Raw genomic sequence first — 26,165 nt, forward strand, 5'->3', positions numbered from 1 at the left:
TGGTCACATTCATAGGTCCTGGGGTTAAAACTTGGACCTGTTTTATTTGGGGGGAGACACAACTCACCCATCTGCACAAGGATGTGCGCTCAGGCAGTGGTCAAGAAGTTCCACAACTCCCATAGAGACGGGCTGAAAGATGGGCTCACCTTACCCAGCTGACCAGAACTGGTAGAGAGAAGAGCTGGGGCCCTGGGGACTGGATTTTAAAAGAGCCATGTGTACGTGTTGTCTGTGTGTGTATGTGCATGTTGTCAGTGCGTGCTCATGACTATGTCTGAATGTGTGTGTGCGTGCATGTCTGTGTGAGCACGCAGAAGGGACCCTGAGTAGTCAAGGTGACAGAGGAGCTGCAAGGACCACATACTGCTGTGTGTCAGGACCTGGCATGCAGTGCATCTGCAGGACACAGCTGCCCTTGTGCCCTTAGGCTGCCTTGTGCGCTGACTGCCTATGGCCAGGTCTGTGAGAAGTGGATCATTTTGGTGATCGAGAAGCAAGAAAGAGTGCAGGAAGCCACTGTGCTGGGCAGGGCCCAGGGCTCTGGAGACTCCATGGTTGGTCTGGCAGTATGAAGCTTCAGTCCTTGATTGTAAAATGGGGGTCCTATGGGACCCACCTCTCCCAACAACATGAGAACCAAATGAGGGTACAGAGGAGGTGAGCAGGGAGCTGACAAGGCTGTAGGTACCTGGTAGAACACAGCTGCTATGTGCCCTGTGAACTGTCCCAGGGCCTGCAAGGGCCATGTCACCCCTGCTCAAGCACCCAGCTTGCAAAAGGTCCTGCCACAGCCCACAGGTCAGGGAAGCTGGAGGAACAGAGTTCAGGTGACAAGGAGGACAAGGAGGGCAACAGTAAGGGAGCAGCCTGTGCTGAGCATGCCGCAGGGTAGGGGCACCGGAGAGGGTGGTCTCCTACAAGTAGCCCCCAGGCTCTCCCCCATTCCTACCCCGGGGCCTCCAGGAGGGAGTGGGCCCAGGCCTGAGACCAGCGAGTCCTGCAGGTCCTGGGAGCCAAGGGCAGCTGTGTGCACTTGAAGCAGTGATGGGAGTAGGAAAACAGCCTCTTGTCCCCTGTCCTGGGCAGGGAACAGGAAGGGACTGGCTTTTGACCTCATTGAAACTCAGCTGTCGCACCTCCTCCGGCACTCACAGGCTATGTGCTCCCTTTGTCTTTGAAGTTCCTGTACCTTTGACATCTCATTACTCACCTCAGCCTAGTGACGGTTCCACCAGTTGCATTTTCCAGCCGTAGAAACGACATGTGCTCATGATGGGGATCAGATGAGACAGAGGCCTCTGTGGCCCAGGCTGACTTGCAAGCTCACACTGGTCCTGTTTCCCACAAGGCCTTGTGACCCACTCATGCCCTCATGTGATAATAAACACAGACCTCACCCTGCCCATGGCCACACTCAGTGTCCCCCTGCCTGTGGACCTTGTGGTTACTGTAAGGACACTGTGGAGCATACCCTATTGTGTGTCCCTTTCCACAGGTATCCCGATCTGGGTTTACAAACCGCACTCCAGGGAGGCCTGTGCTGCCTGCCCACCCTTCCTAGCTGGGCAGATGCCTCAGGCTGTTGCTGGCCCTGCCTGCATAGCTCAGGTCAGGTCAGGTTGACCAGCATTGTCAGGAGCCATGCCCAGCCCTATACCTGCAGGGCACAGAATGAAAGGCACATTCACTCCTGAGGGTTCCAGCTCTCTAGGGGCCTCTGCCAGGGTCTTGACACCTGTGCCCTCGGGACTTCTGCCCAACCCTAGCTCCTGACATGGCCAGGCATCCTTAACCTTGGAGCAGGTGTCCTACACTGTGGCCTCACAGCCCCACAAAGGCTGCTGAGGCTCAGCTAGCCTGGAGTACACCCATCTCTACCAGCTCTGAGTGAGTCATATATGCCCGTCATCAGCATGAAAGCCAAGTTCCTGGGGTTCCCGTTACTTCTGCTCTCCTGGGAGTTAGATGGAGAGTTGGGTTCATCAAGCGCAGCTTCCTGGTTTTGCCTTTGAGAAAACTGGGAATGAGATGTGATGTGACTGGGTGTGGCTCCTGAGGACAGAGCTGGGGGGGGCCACTGGAGGGTTGACGAGGCCCGTCTGTGTCCTGAGCACTGGGGAGTGGCGTGATAAGTGTGATAAGATAAAGTGAGTGTGTGATGCCATTGTGCGAACGTGTCAGAACACTAACAGGCCTATTTCCCATCCAGGCTTGTCACACTGCTGAGTCCCTGCCTGGCCTTGACCTTTCTCATCTGTAAAGCACACATATGGTTGTAAATGCCCTTCAGTTCCTGCCGGTTTGGGTCTGAGGTGCGAGTCTGTGTAATATCCTTGAGAAGGCAGCCCCTGTTCACAGGCTCGAGATGTATGTAGAACTGAGCCCCTGGAGGGGGACAGGGCAGGCACAGGTTTTGTCGGAGGCTGGTGCCCTGAGGGAGGTCAGGAGAGGGGGGAAATACAAAAGGTGGCTGTGCAACCAGGTAACTGGAGGTGGTAGAAGAACCACTGAGCATCAGCATGGGGCCAGCACCATGCAGGTGGGAGCAGAGTGGGGTGCGGCCAGGTGTCTGGGCAGCAGAAGGGAGACAGAGTTGGATGCCCTCAAAGCTTCCCTTGAGGGGTTGAAGACCCCCCCCCAACTTGTCCATGTCCTGGTCAGGTACCTGTGAATGTGACCTCACCTAGAATCAGGGTCTCTGCAGATGTAACTAGAGGTCTTAGAATGAGATCCTCCTGGATTTTCCTGGTGGACTCTGAATCCAGTGGCTTATAAGGGGAGAAAGTGGCTATCTGAACACAGAGAATGAATGTCCCATGACTTCAGAAGCAAAGCTGGGGAGATGCAGCCACTGTTCTCAGATGCCTGGAGTCTCAGAATCTGGAAAAAGCTGGAAGGACCCTGCTCCCTCCAGCTTATGAAGGGAGTGCAGTCCTGCTGGTACCTTGATTTTGGATTTCAGGCCTTCAAAATCAGAGAATAAACTTGTGTTACAGTTTAAGCCCATGGTTCGTGATCTTGTGTTACAGCTGCCCCAGGGAAGAAATGCAGAACCCTGTTGGGGGAAGCTTCCCACCTCTGTTTTTTTTTTTTTTTTGGTGTTTTTTGGTACTGGTGATCGAACTCGGGTCCTTGGGCTTGCGCAGCAGACGGCAAAACCACTGAGCTAAATCTCTGGCCTTCCCACCTCTTTTTTTTTTTTTTTTTTGGTACCGGGGATCAAACTCGGGACCTTGCACTTTCGAGGCAGGTACCGGAACCACTGAGCTAAATCCCCAGCCCCCCACCTCTTTTTGAAACCATCAGCACCAGGGAAGCCTCTGTCCCACTGGACAGTAGGTGACATTGGCAATTTGGGGTGAGTGTTTGTGGCCTAAAGAAAGAACTGTGCCTTTGCCCACTGGCATGGGGTTTAGGGCAGCTGAGCGGCCTGAGTAGAGGGTGGCTGAGGTGGGCAGGCTCAGTTCCTAGAGTGACCCTGAAGGCAAAGGGAAAGAAAGGAGCAGCAGACTGTCAGACCCCAGCCTCAGCACAGGTGTCCAGAAAGCCAGTACTGGAGCAGGGAACACAGTCCCACCAGGGACCCCTTACCACCCCAACACAGGAGCCTCCTCATTGCATCTCGTGTCACCTTTTCAGCTGTCACATGCTGCTCACAGGTGCACGGCGGTACTCTTTGCTTGGAACTTGTCATTTCAGAGCATGACCACTGTGTCAGTGAACAGTTCCAAATTTAGGAGGTTTTCTCACCTAACCCTAGGGTCCTTTTCTCAGCCTCAGTGGCCCTGGGGACTGGGGGGTCTCAGGACATTTCTCCACGTCTCAGTGCTAGTGACATGGCCAGGCAGGCTGTGGCAGGGGGCCAGGTGTCCTTATTGTCCCTCTAGGGCAGTGGTGCAGAACCTATGGCACATGTGTTGTTTTTCTTTTAAGATAAAAGATCTTAATGTGTGAGTTGTTTTTTCTAAACTAAAGCCTCATCATTCAGGTTTAATTGCAGTGTTGGCACTTTGTGCTAAATAAGTGAGTTTTGGGTTGCAGTTTGGGGACTTGTTTCTAAAAGGTTCACCACCACCGCTCTAAGGACTCCAGCCTGACAGTGGGTGAAGAGGGGCCATGGTCCCTGTCCCATGGGACATATGGTGGAGGCCTGGGGCTGACCCTGAGGGTGTCCCTGGGGAGGGCTGAGGAAGGAGTGATTCTTTGTTCTGTCCTTGTCCTTCATGGGGCTCTGGGCCTGCAGTACCTCCTCTCTGCAGGAGGTGATGCTGAGGGGCCCTTGGAGGACACTGGTCTAGCTTCTGGGGTTCCCATCTTTTCATGGGCAAGAAGAGATGGGAGAGAAGCAGGGGCCCCGGGAGAGCTCTGGAGCATGGGTCCTCAGCCTGGGGCCTGTTGGGGCATATGCTCAATCCGTGGTGGTGGTAGAGTGGATGGGCTGACGCTGCCATCAGACCAGTGTCACCATGACACACTGTCACTGGAAAGCTGGGCCACCTCCTGCAATTTGCTTAAGGGATGGGTTTGAGCAGAGCAGAAGGGCTAATGGCCTGGGTCTGGGGGCTTGCAGGCTTGCCACTGGATCCCTGAGAACCTGGTCACTCTCCTGACTGTCCCTCTTAGTGGGCTGGGCCCTGTCCAACTGGCACGACAGCTTTCTCTGCCAGCAGTGTGCATGACTTCTAACAGAACCAGTTTGCCCACCAGCCACAGGGAGGGGCAGCGGAGGCCATAACCTTGGGCTGGTCCCACCCTGATGAGGTCACAGGGCTGTCACAACTGGGTGTCCCCTGAAGTTACAGCCCAGATGCACACCCACCACCTCTCTTGCTCAGCCCTCAGCAGCTGCCCTCCCTGGCCAGTCAGTAGGCAGATGGGTGTGTGCTAGGGATACAGGCTGGGGCATGTGGCCCCAGAGACCCATTGGCCAATCAGGCACAAGCCCAGACAAGCCCTTCCCTAAGGGTGAGATGAAATCAGCTGGGCCGAGCTACAGGAGCATGAGGCCAGTGGGACAGCACCCAGTAGGTGCTCAGTGCAGCACCTCCTCACACTGGATTGAGCCAAGATGACCACCTCCGGTTCTCACAATTGGGGCTGACCCACTGTGTGCTTGAGTTCAGGATTCAAGCACCACTCCTTGTCTCCACAGAGCTCCTGGGTTGAGTGGAATTGTTCCTATCTTAGCGATGACGAGTCCCTTCTACGCAGCTTTAGCGGGACAGGCCATGGTGGTCCTGCCCATCTGTTCACTCATGCTTGCTCAGAGGACTTGGACAGGATGCTGGATATGTCCAGCTGGAGGAAGAGGGTGGGGGGCAGTTCTGGAGGTGACAGCCCATGGGCAAGTGGAATGGTAGGGTAGGTTGGATCTCACTGAGCACTATATCACAAGGCTACACAATGGAGTTTTTTCGTGGGGTTTTTCCCTGTTCTCAGTTTCCTCATCTGCAAAATGGGAGGGAAAAGCCTGCCCTCCAGGACCCCGAGCAGTGAGTGAGGAAGCACCGTTCAGGGAGGGTTGGGCAAGTGGTGGGGAGGTCCTAGGCTTCCTGACTGTATGGGCCCACGGCCCAGCAAATGTCTTTTGGACTGCCCTGGGGTGACACCAGGGCCCAGCACTAACCAGCCTTGTGGCTCTGGATGACTCGGCTCTGTTGTGCCTCAGTTACTGCATCTGCAAATGGAGAGAAAGCAGGAAAATGTAGCACTTGAACTCTAGGGATCATTACTGCTTCTGAGACTTAGGATTCTCCCAGCCCTGGACAGGGTGAGAGGCAGAGAGGAAGGAAGGATGTTCTGTCTGCCACCTACCTGCCAGCTCCTTTAGCAAGGGAGGACAAAGTGTAGGGTGTGGGCTGCTATGCAAAGAGCTGTTAGCTTGTGAGACTGACCGTGACAAACCCAGGGTGCAAGGAGAGACCTTAATCCTGCTCCACTGGGTGCTATGTGAGACACCAAGGCCCTTTTGGAAGTCCCACTCTGAGGATAACCCAGGGGCTATGGGGCTGGATCTACATGCTGAGGTGAGGGGTTTCTGGGGCACATGTTCCCCCACCCAGCCCTTGCAGTTTGTGCAAAGGCAGCCAGTCCCAGGTGAGCCCAGGTGATAAGAAGCCTTGGGTGGATAGTCCTTGCAGGGTCCAGGATCAGCCATGACTTGGAGCTGTGCTTCTGAGTCCTCAGTGGGGGGACAGCCAGGCCTTCCTGTGGTTCAGAGGTGCAGAGAAGGGGATGGGATGCCACTCTGGGAGCACACAGGCTGCATGGATGCACAGGAGTAGGGCTGATGGGCCTAGAGGGGCCCTGGAAGCATGTTAGTCCCAGCAGGGTTCAGTTTACCCCTCCAGCCAGCCAGGAGTGGAGGGCCAGCCCCCAGACTATTGTACTTCTCAGATCTCAAACTTGTTTCCTGAAGGAGAGGATGGGGCAGGGTAGGGGAAGAGAGGATGCTTCACCCTGACCCTGGATAAGGCCAGGGGGCCAGTATGCAAAATCTAAAGCCAGTTGGGCATGAAGAAGGAAGCTACGGAATTACCTGAGTTTGTCTTTGGAAGTTTGTCTTACATCTTTTAAATATTTGGTTCTTGGTTTAAGTTCAGTTGTTTTAAGCCAAACTTACATTCACTCCTGTCTCTACTCAGCTGTTCTGGGGCCAGGACATTGACACCAGATAGAAAATAGCATGAAGGAAGGATGTGGCAGGAGGTAGGTGATGCTGAGACATCCACACTGTGTGGGGTAGACCTTGCCTGGACTGAGCTGGAAGCCAGGTCTGGGATGAAACTCGTTGTACTTAGCACCCTGCATCCATCCACTCCTAGTCCCTGGTACCGCCAAGGGCCCATGTGTGGGCATCCAGTGGACACTGGTTCCATGCCCTATGGAGTCAAGGTAGAGATCACTTGGGTTTTCCAACTCTGACAGAGCCACCTCTGGACCTCATTTCCAGACACGATTCTGCTTTCTCCTGGCAGAAGGGAATGCACTGTGCCCATCTGGCTAGTGTCAAATCTTTCCTAAGACCAGAGGCCTTGCTACACTCTTGTCTTTAGGTGGTGGTGCTATAATTGCTCACATCTATTGGCAACCAATGCTAAATCATTCACAAGCCTTATCTCAGTCTGCATAGTAATCTTGTGATTTGGTGCTGTTGTCCTCCTGCTCACAAAGGGAGAAACTGAGGCACAGAGAAATGGAGAGGCAGGTCTGTCACCCACAGTTCCATATCCCCTACTGCTGTCCTGCTCCGTGGTGGGCCCTCGTGGAGCCATCAGGGATGACAGCAGCTGTATTACCTTGGGTAGGTGGCCTACTGCATTCATCAGCTTTCTTGTCAATAAGACACAATACTTGACACCCACAAGTTAAAAGAGGAGAGGTTGATTCAAGGTTTGGGGATTCAGTCCATGGTCTGCTGGCTCCAAAGCAGAAACATCATGGCAGAAAGGCATGGTAGAGGAAAGCTCCTCACTTCATGGCAGCCAGGAAGCAGAGAGAGCAAGGAGGAGCTGGGGAGGGCAATAAACCCTCCAAGGGCAAACCCCCAGTGACACACCTCTTGCAACCAGGCCCCACCTCCTAATAACACTTTCAGCTATGAGCTCATCCGTGGCTCAGTCCGCTGATGAGTATAGTGCTACATGATCCAACCACCTTCTAAAGGCCCCGCCTCTGAACATGAGACTTTAGAGGGACAGTCTAAATTTAAACCGTAATACTTGCCCTCCATGTGCCTCAGTGTTCTCCGACATCAGATAAGGATAATGACAGTTCTACCTGCCAGGGAGGGTGAGGATTCAGTGAAACAGGTCCTGGAGTGAAGTACTGTTACTGACTTCATTGTTGTTTTGTTTTTTTTTTTTTTGGTACCAGAGATCGAACTCGGGTCCTTGCACTTGCGAGGCAGGTGGTGGAACCACTGAGCTAAATCCCTGGCCACTTCATTGTTTTTGTTAGTGTCATTTCTATTCTTGTTTTCAGGATCTCTCTGTATAAGGTGTTGAGCTGAGCCCTTCCTGCTGGCTCTCCCAGGGCCACACATGCCAGCCTTTATGTCTTCTTTCTGCAATTTGTGTGTAACCCCTGGTCCTTGCTGAGGTGGCTGCCCTGTTCCAGTAGGGAAGAGGCAACACTTGAGCCGAGTGTGGTGGTGAACTCTGGTAATCCTAGCACTCTGGGAGGCTGGGGCAGGAGGATCACAATTTCAAGCCCAGCCTGGGCAACTTGCCAACTTACTGAGACCTGGATTTAAAGTAAAAAATAAAAGGGCTGGGGCTATATATCAGTGCACAGGCCCCAGGTTCAATCCCAAGTATACCCGCCCCCAACACATACACACAGAAAGGAAGGCAAGGGAAGGAAAATGGAAGGGAAGGAGTGAGGCAACTCCAGGGTGTCTAGCAGCCACCTGGCCCAGGTCCTCTGGTAGTGCCTAGCTTCATGGCACTCACACCAGCAGACTAGCCATGGAACCAGCCACAGCCCAATCTGGGAAGGCAGGGAGGCCCCTTACCTTACTTTCTCCCCCAGGAGCTGACCCAGCCTGGCCTGGTTGTACCCCAGGGGCAGCCCCTGGATGGGAGTGGCTGCCCCAGCACCTTAGATTCTAAGGAGGGCTGGGGTGGGAGGTGTGGGCAGCAAGGGTCTCTATGACCTCTGGTCTCAGAAATGAGGCTCTCAGAGCCAGCTCAGAGAAGGAGTTGGGACAACCCAGCCTTCCAAGCATCCTGACCTCTCTAGGTTCTTAATATCCTCTCTCTGACTGGGGGGCCATGAGGCTGGGCCCAGTGCCCCCAAGGTCCTGAGCACCCAGAGAGCACATGACTCCCAAGAGCCTCTTGGGAGGAAAGGACCTACAGCTTTTCCTGAGCTGTGAGCACCGGTTTCCACGTCCCTGGACAGTAGCCCTGATCTGAGAAGCTACCATGGCCTGCGATGTGAGGGGCCAGAGAAGCTGAATGTCCCTGCCTCCAGCTGGCTCTGCCCTGACCCTTCCAGAGAGCCTTCCAGAGAGCCTTCCAGGGGCTAGCCCTTTCTCTGCCTCACATAGCTAAAACCAGTCTGTCCAGGAAGGCTACACTAGACTCATCCCTTCCCTCCTCCTGATGGCTCAGTCTCTGGTAATGCAGCTCAAGATGGTGGTTACTGTTGGGGACCTGGGCCAGATTCCCCTCTGTGGAGGGAGCCCCCGGCAGTGGTGCTGCTTGGTGGACCCCTGCCTGCACCCCATCGCAGGGTGGGACAGAGCTCCAAATGAGCATTCTCATGAGACTTCTCCTGCAGCAGGGCGGCCATCCTTGCAGCCAGGAGCTGTGGGGAAGTTTGTGACTGTGGCCTTGGCTGTCCCTCACACAAAGTGGCCTTTAGCACCCTACCCAGCCTGTACATTCCAGGGAAACAGGATATTGTTCCCAGGAAGCCTCTGCAGTGACCTTTTCCCAAAGAGTGAGTCCTCCTTGGAACAGGGCATGCTGGGGAATGAGGGGAGACTGCTGCCCCTTCCTGTCCCCATACACCTATGGGCAACGCTGGGGCTGCCTGCCCTCGGCTCGGTCCCACCTTGCTGTGGCCACTCCTCCTGGCCCCAGCATGGCCTCCGCCTTTTAGCTCTGTGCTCACCCTGACAGTGCTTCCTTCCCTCATCAAGCTGCTGCAGAAAACCTGAGCAGGAGCAGCTGCAGGAGGTCCCATGGGAGTGGGCAGTGGGAAGGACTAAGGCTAGAGGACTCCATTGCAATGTGCAGCTTGCTGGAGCCTGCAGACACTCTCTTGGAATCAGCAATGGCCTGCTTGCTCCCATCCCCACCACCCCTGGAGCCTTGGGGTCTCCAGCCCTGCTGGGGAGGGAGTGGCATAGGCTCCGTGTTAGCTGCATAACCCCTGGCTGCCTTGTCTCCTCCAGTCTTCATGCGGTGTGTCCTCTGTCCCATGGCCACTCTGCATCCAGGAAGACAAGCAGCCAAATCAGGTGAGCAAATCCAGCCCTGGGCTCCAGTGTGCTCTGCTGGCTTTCCTGCAGCAGCCATTCCACCAGGCCACCTCTCCACCTGCCCAGCACACACCCTGAGAACCCAGTGACTTATGAGTCTGGTGTCCCAAGCATGGAGTGGGAGAGTGGTATACCAGGTATATTGAGGGGCTGAGAGAGGAACATCTTTTCTGGAAGTGGGTCTCAGTTTCCTCAGGAGCCCAGGTCCTTGGTTTCTGCATCTAAACATGATGGAGTCACTACAGGAATCACAGCAGATGAGATAGAATGTAGGGAAAGGCTTGGCGCCTTCGAGGGTCCATCTGCTCAGCAGAGGGATTGGAAAAGCCCAGCTGCTGCATCCAGGGTGTACAACAAAGGGCTCCAAAGAGGCTGCTGCTCCTCCAGGCCTGCACCCACTGCTCAGTTTGAGCCCAGACCATCAGTCCAGCCAGGAGACAGCAACCTGTGTCCCATGAGGACATGGAGGCTCAGCGTGATTGATCTGAGAGTAGTGCAGGGTCCCTGCCTCCAGTGAGCCTGGCTTCTGGCTGCGCTGACCCAAGTCATTCCCCTGGACCTCCCATTGCCTTGCCAGCCCCTGTGCTGAGGATGCAGAAGAGCAGTCACTCAGGAGGCCAGGTGGACGAGTGCCAGGGTTGTGCTGGGCTGAGCCACAGGCACATGACAGCTGAGTCAGCCTGGAGGACACCCAGGCATGGCCCACGCCACCCTCGGAGCAGTGCAGGCCACTTTCCTGTCCCTCTGGGCTCAGCCACCCCATGGCCAAGTCTAGGAAGTCTCCTACCTCCTCTGCCAGGAGCCTGGCCCTCCTGTCTTCCACTCTTGCCAGAGCCCGCAATATTGATTATGCCCAAAACATGTTGTAAGCAGTGCAGGCTGCAAAGCGTTAAATCCCCCAATTGACTTACTTTAAGAAATGAGTCTGACTGAAACTATGTGATTCACAGAAGTATCTCATGAGCACTGCGGTAGTGCACAGGTTAACATACCTCCCCGCTAACGGCCATGGCTGAGGCCAGAGTTATGGCCGATGAAGATGTGGGGGTAATACAAAATAACATCCATAGCTCAGGTCGGAGCAATCGCACCCAAATTCCATTCCCACAGTTAGTGCCTTCATGGCTTGAAGGATGCTGCTCTAATTACAGCCATATATTTTGTCTATCTTGCTTCTAATTTGAAAATGCTTTGACTTCTCTTTAAAACCTTGCCTGCATTAGTTTCCATGGTAATTTCACGTACTACACATCTATACATGCACCTTTACCCTGATTGATGAATAATAAAATTCGGTGGAAGAGACGGGCCAGTGCCTTTTGCCAAAGGAGCATTGGCTGTCCCAGTTCACTCTATCTTTAACTCTGTCTTAAGGTTTTCTTCAACCTTGTGTCACACACTGGACAGGTGGGGACTAGAGACTTACTGCAGGAGTCTCTGGCACACTCTGGCTCCTCAGCTATGTCCAAAGTTCAAAGGGGATTTGGGGCTGGAAGATCTGCTCACCCTGGTCGTAGCTTGATCCACAGAAGCTGAGACCAGTTATTTTTTCTTTTTGAGGCCTTGGTTTCTGTGTCAAAATCTGATGGTGATACCCACTTCCTGCCTTGTGGATGTTGCAAGAATCTTTGAGGGATCATCAGCTCAGCAGAGCGGCTGGAAGAGACCAGTCCCCGCACCCAGGGTACATGCCACGGGGCTCCAGAGTGCTCCACCAGGGCTGCTTGCACTGCCCAGTTTGAGCCCCGACTTGTCAGTCCACCTGGAGACAGCTTCCTGGCACGTGTCTGGTTCTCGTGCTGGTGTTTCCCCTCAGTGTGAGGCATGTGGGGTGGCCGGAGAGATGAGTGGTTTCCTCTCAGCGGGGTCCTCATAACTATGGGGATTGGGACCTTAGCAGGGATTTGGGATGCAATTACATAGCGTTGGCATAATGGCTCCTTTTGAGTGATGGCTGCTACTCTCCTTTAAAGGTGCATACTCTCTTTTAACTGCTGGCTTTTACTGTTCTTTTAAACTGATGGCTGCTAGATCGCATTCTCCTTTAGCTAAAGGCTGCTGTCCTTTCTTGGGACCCGTTGACCTCTGCATCAGGTCTGCAGAAAGTGGAGCATGTAGTGGAGCATGTAGGCTGGAAGCCCCTGCCTGGTGGCTTGAGCTTAAGTGTGATTTTAGAGCTTTTTTTACCCACAGCCTTTAAGGAGAATCCATTGAGTTCAGGCAGGACTGTCAGCATAGGCCCCACCAGTTGATAGAGAGCCACAGTGACCAAAGCTTCACTTTTCCCCTGGAACACTTACCTCCTCCCCTCCACATTGGGCTGTAGGTAAGAAAGCTACCCAGGCACTGTGGGCGCCAGGGGCGGCCCCTACCAGCTGCCACGGGCACCTATTTCCTCACTGTGCATGTCTGATTACAAGTGGGCTGAGGAATGGAAATGGCTAGCAGAGGTCACCCAGTCATTAGGATGAGCCCTTTCCCTGGCTCTGTGGTCCCCAGTCGTCTGAGGGACAGCAGGGAGGAATTTGTTCTCCATCATCTCCACTTCAGCACACAGGTGGAGCGCCAAGTGAATCATGGTCTCTGCTTGTTCCTTCTCAGGGGCTCGCTCAGTCAAGCCTGGCCCAGATGACTCCAGTGTGGTCCCCTGTCCGCCCTGATAAGGCACATGACCTTTGTTACAAAGATCTCATTCTTGTGGTTCAAGGGTGGGCATCTGTCTGGCAGTGGAGGGAGGGCTGACTGTTTAGAGGCCAAATCCCTGCTTAGAAAACAAGTGGGGGGAAGGGGTTGCTCCAGTTTGGCCCTGGGGTGGGGTCCATGCCTACTCTCCAAGTCTTGCTGCCAACCAGCCAGCTTTAGCCTGGGATCAGAGAGCATGTCCCCAGGTGCCCAGACACAAGTGTTTGTAGGGACACAGGGCTGAGCCTGACCTGTCCCTACCTTGTCTGCTGTAGTAGCAACATCACCTCTTAGGTCCTGAGGCTTCTGTGCCCCTGATAGGAAACAGGGTCTAAGGACCCTGCTCGGCCCCTCAATGGGGGTGGAGGAATGCAGAGTCAGAGCTGACCCCTGCCCTGCTCTCAGTGTCCCCTCCTCAACTCTGGAGGCCCTTAGAGCCCGATAGGGTAGGAGGAAATGGGGAAGCCTGGGGACAAGGAACAGGAGGAGCCTCGGTCAGTGAGAAGGGTGGCCAGGTGGTAGCTCCCAGCAGGGGTGGAATCTGCAAGTCAGCATGTCCTGGCCCTGCTGCCCCAGTGCTGACTATGTGGATGTATCTTGCTTGTGGTCTGGCAGAGCAGCAGAAGCTCTGGGCACTGTCCTGTAGCTGGCAGTGCTTGTGAGCCCAAGTGCCCATCATCCCTGGGCATTCTCAAGCCCTGGGTGCAGACTGGGGCTAGGGATCAGGAATGGGCCTGGAGCAGAATGCCAAAGTCTCAGGAAGGCTCCAGGAGAGTACAACCACCCCTGACTTTTCTGCACAGCTGCCACCTTGCCAAGGAGGGCTGCAGGAGGTGCTGTTGTCTGTTGCTGTGGTCTCAGCCCCACAGGACCTGCCTGACCTCAGCAGGATCTCCCAAGCCCCCTTTCCAGCCAAGGGCTAGTCTGCTCTGGAAATGCTACATTGGCACCTATAGATGCCCAGCCCAGGTGGGTACAGAGGAGCTCAAGTAGTCTACATCAGCCAGGGTGTTCCCCACCAGAGAAGCCCAGCCCAGCAGGGGTCTTGCATGGTCTACTGTAACACACAAGCAGGCCAGACAGTGCTGGGTTCAGAGAGCCAGGAAATGGTGTCTGGGAGGAAGGGGTCAGGTCTGCAAGGAAGTGGACGGCGCACAGGGGGCTGGATAGAAGCAAAGATGGAGCTCAGAATCCTGGGTGGAGAGAAGAGGAGAGATGTAGTGGAGGCCAGGCAGGGAAGCCACTCACCTTGTTCCCAAGACAACCCCAAGGCCAAATAAAACCTGCACTCCCAAGGTGAGGCACTGTGTTGGGAGCAATACTACATAATTCTAGGGAAAAATCATTTGAGTAGGCCTAGTTCTCCTGCCTACAGGCCAGCTACGACATTCCAGACATAAATGCATTTTGGCCTCGGGTCACAACTGAGACCTCAGTGATCCCACGATGCTGTAAGGCTCCAGGACAAGACCACACCTGCGGGAGCGCCAGGGAGGAACCAAATCTTCATCTGCATAGTTCCTCATTGTTCTCAGATTTCCACTGTCCCCCAGTCTTTTGTTACACCTTGTTTATCCCAATGTGAAGTACTGAACTCTGCATTTTCACTTGTTACAGCTGTTTCCCCATGTACTGAATAAAAAGTGCTGCAAGCCAGGGGGCTTTGTCTTTGCCGCCCAGAGCAGCACTGGTCAGACCCAAAGCTCAGCTTCTTCTCATTTTTCTACCTTTCCAGTAATTCGCCGTGTGCTGCCGTGGCTCGCAGGAGACCAGGACTCACTGCAGAGGTTCTGGTAACGTCCCCTTCCCCTGTTCCCTACAGCACTGAAGGTAGTTCTCGGGGGCATGTGCACCCAGCACTGGGACACTTGTCCGCCTGGCAGCCAACTGACAGCAGCAAACCACGCTGAACAGGGAGGATATAGGGGCCCATCCTGGTCCTACTCTAGTGACTGGCAAGAGACAAATCTTCCTTCCAGGAAGGGTATCTGACTGCACCCTTATCTTTGGCAATGGGTGCCATGGCCTTAGCTCTGGAGGTGGCTGCCTGGGACTTGCGCAGGAAGTGTCAAGTGGTTTCCAGGCCTGCCCTGGGCCTGCAGACTTTCCTGCTGAGTTCCAGGCCTGCAAACCTTCTTCCTCCCCGGGCCTGGGCCAGAGCTGGGCAGTCCCATCACATATATCCAGTTCCCCTCCCCAGCCTCATCCTCATCCTTCTGCCCCATCCTGCTGCCTCCTGGCCTGTCCTCCAGTGAAAGCTGCCCTCAGGGCACTGGGGGCTCTGGGCTGTGGCCCCACTGGGCAAAAACTTGACTTCAGATCTATACCACCCTCAACTTCCTCCAGCCCCTGAGGACACCCAGGCCTGCCCACCTGTGTGCTGAGCCAGGGACAGTCTCCTCCAGCCTCACTCTGGGCTCCTACCTCCCAGTCCCCCTCCTGCACTTGGACTTTAGGATCAGAGGGCAGGGGTGGCCACAGCTGAATGTAGAGATGGCACCGTGTCTCAGCAGCGAGAGAGGGCGTTGGCAACTGTAGGCAAGGACCTGCTGTGTACAGGTGACATTGAGAAACTGGAGACTGGGAGGTGGCATTGCTGGCCCCATTTGTCACAGAGAACAGTGGGGCAACCCATGTGGTGGCCTTTGGTGGCCTTGGACAACTGAATCCAGGTCCAGAGAGAGTCCATCAGGAGCCCTTGGAAGCTGGAGCCTGGGCATGGGTTTTCCCAGTAGACTGTACAGCTAGAGGCAGACAGCACAGCCTTTTTGAGTTACCCAACATGAATGAGACCCTAGGTCACTGCTGCCACAACCACTAGTCTGTCTCTTCATCTACCTGTCTTTCCTTCTTTCCTTCCCCCTCCTGTCCCCCCTCCCCTCCTTCTCCCCTTCTTCTCTAGGGGAAGGACAGCTATAGGCTCAGCCTGGCCTGAGAGTGTCCAGCTGCCAGCCCCAGGGTCTTCGGGCCCTCAGGGTGCAGGGCTCCCCTTGCTTACCAGAACATAGAGGATGGGGCCTCATTCTTCAGCACTCCAGGCGCTCTGCACATTATACCTGACCTAACAGTAGCCAGGAACAGGGATCTCACTGGGTTCCTGGGGTCACCAGCCCCAGAAATAGTCCTGATCATTTCTTAGAGGACCCTCCTCTGAGCTGGAGATTGGAAGGCCCAACATGGAAAGCACAAGAAGCCCAGGATTAGGGGCCCTGTACTTGCACCTCGGTGGGGGAGGAGGCAGTGCTTGCGCCCCCAGGTCCCCATCCTGGAGCTTGTCACTCCAGAAATGCCCACTGCATGTCTTGCTCTGAGTGCTGAGATCAGACTGAGAGCAAGATAGACACCAAGGAGTTTTAACAAAGAATAAAGAAATGCCAGCAAGAGCTTCCAAAGCCCCCAGTGCTATGTGGAGAATGTGCATGGTGCAGCATGAGCTCGGCCCTCCCCCGTGGTGTGGAATCCCATAAGACCCCGCCTTGGGAGATGTGGGCGAAGGGCATTCTGGGAGGGAGAAGGGTTCTGTGGAAGCCATGGCACGCACTTTGGAGGACCAGTTTGGCTGGAGCCAAGTGGGTGAGAGGGGTGGGGGTGAGGGTAGAGGGCTCTGGGTCATGGAGGGGTTGGGACAAGGAGACAGGGACTAGGTTACATTCTAAATGACCTGGATTTACTTTTGAAATGAACACTCTGGTTTAGAATTATCTGTTCATGTCAGCAGGTCAGTCCTTTGAACTCCACCTGATAAGTCTGAGTATGGGGTGAATGGGAAGGAAGGGAAACCAGTCTAGTCAGCTGACTGGCTACAAAGATGAAGGGAGAGAGGGAAGAAGGGAGGAAAGGAGAACTAGAGGGTTGGAGAGTGGATGGATGATGGATGGATAGGTAGATGAACAAGCAAATGAAGGGAAGAAGGGAGATGTATAGCAGTCCAAATGAGTATAGACGATGGACACAGAAAGAGTCCCAGTGGTGGTAGCACTGGGAGAAAGCCTGCAGTGGAGTTGAGGAAAGGCAGCCATTGGTCTCCACACCCTCCCCACCTTATTCCAGGTGGAGCCAGGGCAGGTGGCTAGATAGGACAGCTGAGGCTGTGCCATGAGCCAGTCTCAAGCTGCATAGACAAGAGCCCCTCTACCTGCTCCCAGTTAATGCAACTCAACCCCCAAGAGGAATGAGGCCCTAGGTTGTGCCCTTCTTCCTCATCCACTTCTGAGGCCCTACTTGTTCCCTAAGTCCAGCAGGAAGTTCTTTGTGTGTCTGGGAGAACATGGAACCTTGATCTTGGGCTCAAAAGGAGCTATTGACCACCCAAAGAAGTTGCTGGGTTACATCCACAGAAAGCTGGGTGGGGAGGGAAATTGATCAGTAGGTCTGTAAGGAACTTGTCCTGGGGAGTAGACAGATCCAGGACTGGAAAGCAGAGTCAGCTGTGCCAACTTCTCAGGCTGTGACATAGGGCGAGGCTCAATTTTTCAGAGCCACAGTTTTCTCCACTATAGAACGGGCTGACAGCTGTGTGGGGTTCAGTGCATCAGCTGGGAAGGTCCCAGGCTGGCCTGACTGGTAGCTCTCTGTTTGGGATGGGGCTGTGCAGGCACAGGGAGGGGACTGTCCTTTCCCATGGCTGCCAGGGGCCAGGGGAGGAGGTGAGATGTGAGCTCCTGACCTGCAGAGCAGTGGCCGGGTTGGTGTGGCAGGGGGTCATGGCTATAAGTCTCCCTCAGGACTGCTTCTGTTTGCACCCCAGAGTGCTCCCCCCACCCACTGCTGCAGTGCTGTGTGTCAGGAATGTGGCACTGCAGCCTGGGTGTGAACTCCAGTGCACCTGCTTTGAGCTCACCTGAGCCTCTCCTTGTTCAGGTGCTTTAGGGCAACAACAGCCGGCCCAGGGCTGGTGCAAGATGAGGCTTTGACCAGTGGAGCTCAGGGTGGCTGGTGTTTCATGGATCCTGAGTTGAGAGAGGCGGGCCAGGCCCAAGGATACCCCAGCCACTGCAACCACTCCCTGGCACTCGGAGCCACCTGGTCTCCTCTCCCTGTCCTCTGTGGACAGGTAGCTCTTGGCCATGTCCGCTGAGTGGGTGTTTCCCACTGTGGAGGGCCAGCACTGGGAGGGAAAATCTGGGGCCCAGCGTGAGTCAGCACCCCACTGAGGGCCATTCGGCTGTGATTACAGTCCTTGTGGTCACAGCCCCCTCGTAGCCCTGGAAGAGCCCAGTCTTAGATGAAGCCACTTTCCTGAGCTTGGCCATGTGGCCTTCCCTGGCTGATCACCCTTGCCCACCCTTAGGCCCTCCTTGTCTGTCTCTGGGAAGTCCCCAAGAGGTAAGTTCATCCCCAGGTGTGCCTTGTCCCTTTCCTGAGTGGTGGGGGTCCCTCTGGCACCAGACCATCCAGCTTGAGGTATGACTGTGTGTCCTCCCTCCTTCGTCCTTCCAGAAGGCCCCCAGCACCCACGCCATGAAGGAGGAGGTCTTTCTCCGGCGCCGCTTCTCGCTGTGTCCACCGGCCTCCACCCCACAGAAGACTGACCCCCGGAAACTCACGCGGCACCTGCTCCTGGGCTGCGAGAATGAACTCTGCCCAGTCAGCCCAGGTTAGTGTTGGCTGCGAGCAGCTGGGTCTTCCCAGCTCTTCAGCCACCGTGCAACCTCGGGTGGCCCCATCCTCCATGCCATCGCAACCAGAAAGGGTGACACCCTGCTCTGCTCACATCCCCACGCTGGGGCTGTGTGGGTTGATGGACAAAGCATTTGCAGCATGTTAAAGTGCTGGCTTCTTGGCGTGACCGGCGGGCCTAGGTGAAGCCCTTTCAGCCATGGAGGATGACAGGGCCCTTGCAGCCCATTCTTGGGGCAGCTTGTTTGACTCGGGGGCCAGTGAGGTGCAAACATGCCAGGGATAGGCAGCTTGAGCCTCAGCCAGTTCTCTCCGAGCTGGACGACCCCAGGCCAGCTACTGGACCTTAGCTTACTCACCTGTGAAATGGGGACAATATTAGTAACTATGCCCTGTCTCTGGGAGGGAATAGTTCAGAGCAGGCCTGCTGTGTGCTACTGTGGATAAAGTCCTGGGCATCGGAGTGCATGTGGGGGTTCTCCCCACCCCTGCTGATGTTCTGCAGGCTTCCATCACCCCCATTGTCCAAACAGGTTCCCAACCAGCTGAGTCTGAGCTGAGTCCTTTCTGCCCTATTGTGACTGCTGACCCCCAAGAGCCCAGCCCTTCCTTACTGGGGCCCCAAGGGATGGGAGGTGGGGTGGTGCTGGCCCTGGGAGACTCCAGCTTGATCACCCCTCTCCTGCCACCTGCTGTGGGGCCAGGAGGACACCCCAACCTTCCTGGCCAGTACTGGTGTGCTTCCCTGCGTGAGTGGAAGGGCGCTGTCCCCCCATCATCAGGACTTCAGGGGCTAGTGGCCATCTTATCCATAGTCTCAGCCAACAGATGGGGACAGTGAGGCCCAAAATGGGGAGGGTCTTGTGGACAGTCCCATGACACCAGGCACAGGAAAACTTGCCGTAAATCCTATGCCTTTGTCCACCTGGCCCAGTCTGCATGGACTCTCAGGAGCAGGGGTGGGGAGGGGAGGGACAGGTCCCAGTTGGTGGTCAGTTTCCAGGGGTTTGGTCCTCAGAGCAGCTCGCTGCCTTTCTCCCAGGAGTGGAGCAGCAGGTCTCCAGGGCAGGGGTAGATAGGTGGACATGATCAGGCTGCAAAGTGGGGGAGCCAGCACTGCCTGTTCCTGTCCTGCCTAGGTACCTCCAACTTGAGAGCCCTGTGCTCTGAGTGTCCTGTGTCCTCCCCACCAGGATGCAGCACTGCACAGGAGGTGGGCTCTGCTGGCTGTAAGCCGAGCCCCCAAGGCAGCACTGAGCGCCTGATGAGAGCTCTGCTGACCCCACTAAGGCTTGGGTCAGGGCATGATTGCTGTGTGCAGAGACCTCCAGGGGCTGAGTCACACAGCAAGGCAGCCACCTTCCTGAGGACAGGGCTGCTGTGACACCTGAGGGACTGCTGCTTGGGCGTCTTAGGCAAAACTACTTCCCTAGGCCACTGCCCTAGCTTTTCCGAGGAGAACCGCTCCCAGGCCCACCCCACGGCAGCTGGTCCTGTGGGTGTGTCTGTCCTCACTGCTGGGCTGGCACTGGCCCGTGTCCTGCGGCTTTAGCAGAAGGAGTCTCACCTCGCCCTTGAGGCAGCTGCTCTGATTACTGGCCTGTGAGCCACAGGAAGCAGGCAGGGGTGGCCCACGAGTGGGTGCCTGGCCTCTGCGGCCATTTCCTCTTCTTCCTGCCCATAAGCTCAGCCTTGGAAAATGGCTTCAGGCCGAGAGGAGCCAGGGCAGTGGAGCCATTTTCCCAGGATCAAATCCAGCGGCCAAAAGTCTCCCTCCTTCCTCCTCAACCAGCCATGGTGGAACCAAGGATGGCATCTAACCACCTCCCCTCCGCCCCAGGTCCAGGACCCTGGGAGCAATGGCATCCACCAGAGGGATATGTAGTCCAGCACTTCAAACCCATGTGCCCCAGAGCCCGAATGCCACATTCTTCCCCTGAGAACTGGGAAACATACAGGCCCCAAATTACACACCACACCAGGCCCAGGTTGCCCTGGTTTCCGCTGGCCCCTCCCTAGCTTCCTCCCTGTGGTCATATAAACCTGGCTAGAGCTCCTGAGTCCCTCCCAAGGGTGAGGCTTGCTGACGTTTATTAGATATCTCAGGGCAGTGTCCACAGCCACCACCACCACTGGGTGGCTTCCTGCCTTGCCTGCAGAGCCTGAGCCACCATGTCCCTGCCCTCACCCTGACTGCTTTCTTTCAGGGAAGGATATGGAGCCCCATGGTCCGTTGCTGCCAAGGGAGGAAGAGCCCCCAACCCCTGGCTCTGCCACAAAGGTGCCACCGGTAAGAGCCCAGCATGGTAGGATCAAGGGGCAGGGAGTGTGGCTTGGGACAGCAGGGCACCCATCCAACCTGCCATTTCCTGCCTGGTCCAAGGAAAAACCCCAAATCCCAGATTGTGGAACTTGGTGGGGGAGGGGCACTGAATGAGGGTCTATCACAGAGAGTTTTGGTGGTTGTATTAAAGCCGCCTTCTTGGCAAGACCCAGGGGTCCTGGGAAGGGAGGTAGGCTGCTGGGGGTGTGGGGGTTCTAGGGAGACCCCCTGAGGCAGGAGGTGTGCCAGACATACCTTCTCTAGTTACCCCAAGTTCCGGGGGAGTCCATGCTTTTTCCTGGGTAGAAAGGACCTGGGTCCAGGGACAGTGGGAGTGGGGAAGACCCTCCCTTCCCCCAGAGGGTCCAGGGAGGCCATACTCCCCACACTGACCGAGGGTGGCGGTGCCCAGTCCAGGTGACAGGCTGGGGGTAGTCGAGTGAGCCGGTCCTCACCTGACCTGTCTGCTATGACTCCATGTGTCCTTGAGTGAGGTCCTGGCTTCTGGGGACCCTCTTTCCTACCAGTCACACAGGACTTAGTGGTCTGACAGTCCGTCCCTGTGTCAGCCTCAAGAACAGACCCCACCGCACCAGCTCCCCGAGCCCACGTGCCCACCCCTGCCTGCGGCCAGGCTGGAGGGAGAGCAACCCCCACTCGGCAGTGTATTTACTTGTGTTTGTGTGGATATTAAAAAGGTGTTAATTGTGGCAGAATACATATAGCATTAAACTTCCCATCTTAACCATTTTTAGGTGCGTAATTCAGGGGCATTAAGCACATTCACAGCCATGTAGTTATCCCCACTGGTGTCCGTCTTCAGGATTTCCTCATTTCCCGCCACTAAAGGTCTGCCCCTATTAAACACTGACTCCTGGCCGGGGATTTAGCTTAGTGGTTTCACCGCCTGCTGTGCAAAGGCAAGGACCCAAGTTCGATCCCCGGTACCAAAAACACTGACTCTTCATCCTGCTCACCAGTCTCTGGCACCCCCATCCTCCTTTCTGTCTCCATGGATCTGACAGCCATGGGGATCTCCTGAGTAAATCCTGCAGGATTTGTCCTTTGTGTCTGGCTTATTTCATTAAGCATCTTGTCCTCCAGGTCCATCCATGTTTTCGTGTGTGTCAGGAGCTCCTTTTTTGTGGCTGAATAATATTCCATTGTATGGATGGACCATATCTTCCATATCATCCATTCTTCTAGCAATGGACACTTTGGTTGATTCTGCTTTTCAACCGTAGTGAATAGAGCAGCCAGGAACAATCATGTACATGTATTTGTTTGAGTACCAATTTTCAGTTATTTTTGGTAGGTACCTAAGAGTGGGATTTCTGGGTTGTAAGGTAATTCTACTGTAATATAGAATTCTAAGAAATTTTCTGCTTAATGTTTTGAGGAACTGCCAAATGCCTTTCCCCGCATTGCACCATCTGCATGACCTCTACCAGTGCTTGACAGTTCTGCTTTCTCATCCTTACCAGCCACCACTTCTGATTTCCTGTTTTGTTTACACAAATTATTACAGCCATCCTAGTGAGACACCAAAATGGCATCTCATGGTTTGGGTTTGCACTTCCCTGCTGACTAATGATGCTGACCATCTTCTGTGCTCACTGGCCGTTTCTCTATCCTCTTTGGAGAAATGTCCATTCCAGCCCTTTGCCCATTTTTTTTTTTTTTGGTACTGGGGATCGAACTCAGGACCTTGTAGTTGTGAGGCAGGTGGCAGCACCACTCAGCTAAATCCCCGGCCCTCTGCCCATCTTTTGATTGGATCATTTGTCTTCATGTTAGTTGTAAGAGGTTTTTTGTTTTGGGGATATGTGTGTGTGTGTGTGTGTGTGTGTGTGTGTGTGTGTGTTACTGGGGATTGAGCCCAGGCCCTTCATACTACACTACATTCCCAGCCCTGTTTTGTTTTCTATTTTGAGATAGGGTCTTGCTAAGTTCCCCAGGCTGGGCTTCGACTTTCCATCCTGGTCCCTAACCCTCCCAGATTGCTGGGATTACAGGTGGCACCACCATGCTCAGTAAGAGTTTTTAATATAGTCTCAATCCTAGACTCGTCATATATATGATTTGCAAGTACTTTCTTCCATTCTGGAGGTCCTTATAAGTTGTATTTTTAACGTCATTTTTATGGGTTGCAAAGTTCTGATTTCTCATTTCCCAGTTCCTCCATCATTGCACATTGCCAGATGCCCAGGGTCATGCAAAGGGCCCACACCACCTGTATGAAAGAGTCAGGGGGCCTCTGCAGTGCCTGGCAGGGCTGGGACAAGACCCCAGTGGCCTTGCCTAGCCAGGGCAGGAGCTGCTCTACTCCACCCCCCTATCTTTTTTTTTTTTTTTGGTACTGGGGATCGAACTCGGGTCCTTGTGCTTTTGAGGCAGGAGGCGAAACCACTGAGCTAAATCCCCGGCCCTACCCCCATCTTGTCCTCTCTCATCCCTGTTGCCTAAAGGAAGCACAGCTCTGTTCAGCTCCATCTGCTGGAGAGCCCTGGGGTGGAGAAGCAAGTTTCTGAATCATTTGTTTGAATTTAACTAGCGTCCTTTCACTCGCTTGTCCAGGTGCTTGCTAGTACCCCAGCTGTCAGTCTGAGTGGGTGCTGGGTATGATGGCCCCACGGTGCACTGGACAACCAACAGCTGACCACAGAGACAGTCAGCCTGCTGTCATCACCAGAGTCCTGGGTGGGCCTGGAGTGCTGTGTGTCACCAGGGTCTGATGCCAGCAGGGCCGTCAGAGCTGACCTCCTGGGCAAGTGGCTTGGGGCTGATGAAGGGGCAGGGATGCCCAACCATGGTGAAGGGCGCTTCAGGCTGCGTGTACTAAGGCAGCTGCGGGCTCTGTGCACAAGGAGCTCACTCATAGGGCTCCCAAGGGGAAGTGGGGGCCTCGTCAGTCAGCCTGGGCCCCCAGGGACCTGTCATCTGGCCAATATCTGGCAAATGTCTCATCAATCAGATCTGCTCCCATCACCATTCATCCTCAGCTCAAAGATTCTTCCTGGACAGAGCCCCCTGGGAGCCCCCTCTCATGTCTTTTCTTCCTGGAATGTTCTTATTGGGGTAAGCAGGGGACAGAGAAAGAGAGGTCCATTCCCATAATTTTTATTACAGTATATTGTTATAATTCTATTTTACTATTCGGTACTATGGCTAACTTATAAATTAAACCTTATGTACATGTACATATAGGAAAACACATAGTATATGCCATGTGATCATAATATATAGTGAATACTTATATTTAAAAAAATTTTACTGTAAAAGACACACTGCCGTTAATCCCCCTCAAAATACTGTCCCTCACTTTGAACACACTTATCCCATCATTCTTGTCATTTTCTGAAGCAGTTCAGCAAATTCCCATTCGTGAGTATCTTCACAGGATTAAAAAAAATAGTGACGGCTGCTGCTGGGTGCCATCTAATGGAAAGACAGGCTCATACAGATATTATGGATGTCCACATCCACCTTATTCACTGGATCTGGTACCATGTGACTTCTAGCTCTTCTCCAAAGTTGAACTGACCATAAAAGTTAAACATTTTAAAATTGATTTAGGACCTCAAGACAGCCTCCATAACACAACTACAGACACTCATGAAAGAGGACTTCCAGAACTGCTTCAGAAAGTGGCAACAGTGGGATAAGTGTGGTCAAAGTGTGTGTGGGGGGGGGTAGTGGTGATGTGTCTTTTACTGTAATAAATTTGTTTTAGTTTAAGCATTCACTGTATTTTTGGATCATACTGCATAGATTAATTAGTTTGGGTACCAGCCACAGTTCTAGGTGTCTGCTGGGAGTCTTGGGATGTTCTCCCTGCAGATATGGAAGGCAAGCACAGTGTCCAGGAGAGCAGAGCAGGAAGGCAGGCTCCTTCTAGAGGACCAGGCAGTCAGAACCTTAGGGTCCCTGAATCTGGTCCCTGCTGCAGGTACTCAGCACTGCTGCAGGAGTCCCAGCACAAAGGAAGCCACAGGCAATGCCACAAGAGATGAAGGACCTGGCTGCATGCCAAGAAAATTATTAATGGACACTGAAATTTGATATTGATATAATTTTCACATCCTGCAAAGTATCATTCATTTGATTTCCTCTTAACCACTTAAAATTGTGGGAACCATTCTTGGTGCATAAGCATACAGCAATAGATAGCAAGAAGGATTCGGGGCCATAATTTGCCACACCCAGGCCTAAGCCTTTAGATATGGTTCTGTGTCCTGGTGATCTATCCCTGCCTCAGTTTTTCCATCTTTAGAAGAACCATGGCCCCTTCTGGCTCCAAGATCCTTGCACTGCTGCTCCTGACCCATGAAGTCAGCAGTGGGCCTGGGCTAGGGTCCCCACACCCTACAGCCACAGGCAGGGCCTGAGCACTGACCCACCATGCATTGACTCCCAGAGAACCAAGATGGGAGGTCCCCACTGCAGACCTCCCCTGCACATCCCATCCTTGCCCAGGGGTCAGGCCAAAGGCCAAGGAGTAGAGATTCTGGGCACCAGGGGAGGACTCAGGGTGTGAGCAGGTGAAGCCTGGGAGCATATCACCACCTTCTCACAGCTGCCACCAAAATTCTCCTCTGCAAACCCACCCTTTGATGCCCAACCACCTTAACCCAAGAGAATTTTGGCTGCTCCACCCCACCCCAGCCACAAGCCATCCTCAAGGGCTGAGTCAGACCTGTTAGAATTCAGGCCTGACCCCTGATAGCCCTATGTGTTTTCTCCAGCCCCTGACTTCTCTGTGTGAGCCCAGGGTTGGACATGTCCCCCTTGCATCTGCTGGGTACCCAGTGCAGGCATGCAGAGAAGGGACTCACCTCAGTTACCCATGATTCTCCATGCCCCCATGGCACCCACAGAAGTGCTGGTGGGCTGGACCATCAATGCCAGGGAGCAGGGGCAAGGAGTGGCTTTCTCCGACCTCTGCATTTCATTCCCTTGGCTTCAAGCCAGCCCCCACCTGCCTCCAACCCTTCACAGCCCCAGTCTGTACCTCGGTGTCCCCTGACCCACGTTTCTCTCTTGCAGGCAGAGTACCGGCTGTGCAATGGGTCTGACAAGGAGTGTGTGTCCCCGACAGCCAGGGTCTCCAAGAAGGAGACTCTCAAGGTGGGCCCAGACCTAGGGAGGGAGTTTCAGCATGACATATATTTCCTCAAAGAGGGGGTGTCAAAGGCTGGGGGAGGCCCCAGACCGCCAAAGGGGTGGGGCATATACTGTGCTCCCACTTCCCCTGCCCCCACTGCCTGTCCTCTTCCTGTCCAGTCCTCACCATGGCTGCATGGTGGGAGGGGCTGGGCAACTAGGACCCTCTCCATCACCCACCTGCTTGTGCCCTGGTCCCAGGCGCAGAAGGAGAACTACAGGCAGGAGAAGAAGCGAGCCACGAAGCAACTGTTCAGTGCACTGACCGACCCCAGCGTGGTCATCATGGCTGACAGCCTGAAGGTAGGCAAGCACTGCACAGCAGGGGCCCCAAGGGACTGAGGGTAAGAGGGGATGCTAATGGGCACTCAGGTGATAGCCAGC

General features: G+C 54.5%; 1 protein-coding gene across 4 annotated transcripts in view; it reads left to right on the forward strand.

Annotated features, from left to right (window-relative positions):
* The window catches only part of Osbpl5 (oxysterol binding protein like 5), a 59,974-nt gene that overhangs the window by 13,623 nt on the left and 20,186 nt on the right, over window positions 1–26,165 (forward strand). For 2 of the 4 annotated variants that reach the window (XM_004852130.4, XM_021264444.2), the window contains 4 exons: window positions 18,116–18,272; window positions 20,503–20,585; window positions 25,665–25,745; window positions 25,983–26,084. In XM_004852130.4, the coding sequence (XP_004852187.1) occupies window positions 18,137–18,272; window positions 20,503–20,585; window positions 25,665–25,745; window positions 25,983–26,084 (402 nt within the window). In that variant the 5' untranslated portion in view covers window positions 18,116–18,136. Of the gene's footprint in view, window positions 1–13,479; window positions 13,646–14,411; window positions 14,470–18,115; window positions 18,273–20,502; window positions 20,586–25,664; window positions 25,746–25,982; window positions 26,085–26,165 lie in introns of those variants that run through there. The other 2 variants (XM_087205483.1, XM_021264443.2) reach the window with 2 other exon arrangements.

Source organism: Heterocephalus glaber, unplaced genomic scaffold (genome assembly GCF_053883595.1).
Source record: "Heterocephalus glaber isolate CG9 unplaced genomic scaffold, H.glaber_assembly_v1.0 deba00000594, whole genome shotgun sequence".
NCBI lineage: Eukaryota > Metazoa > Chordata > Mammalia > Rodentia > Bathyergidae > Heterocephalus > Heterocephalus glaber.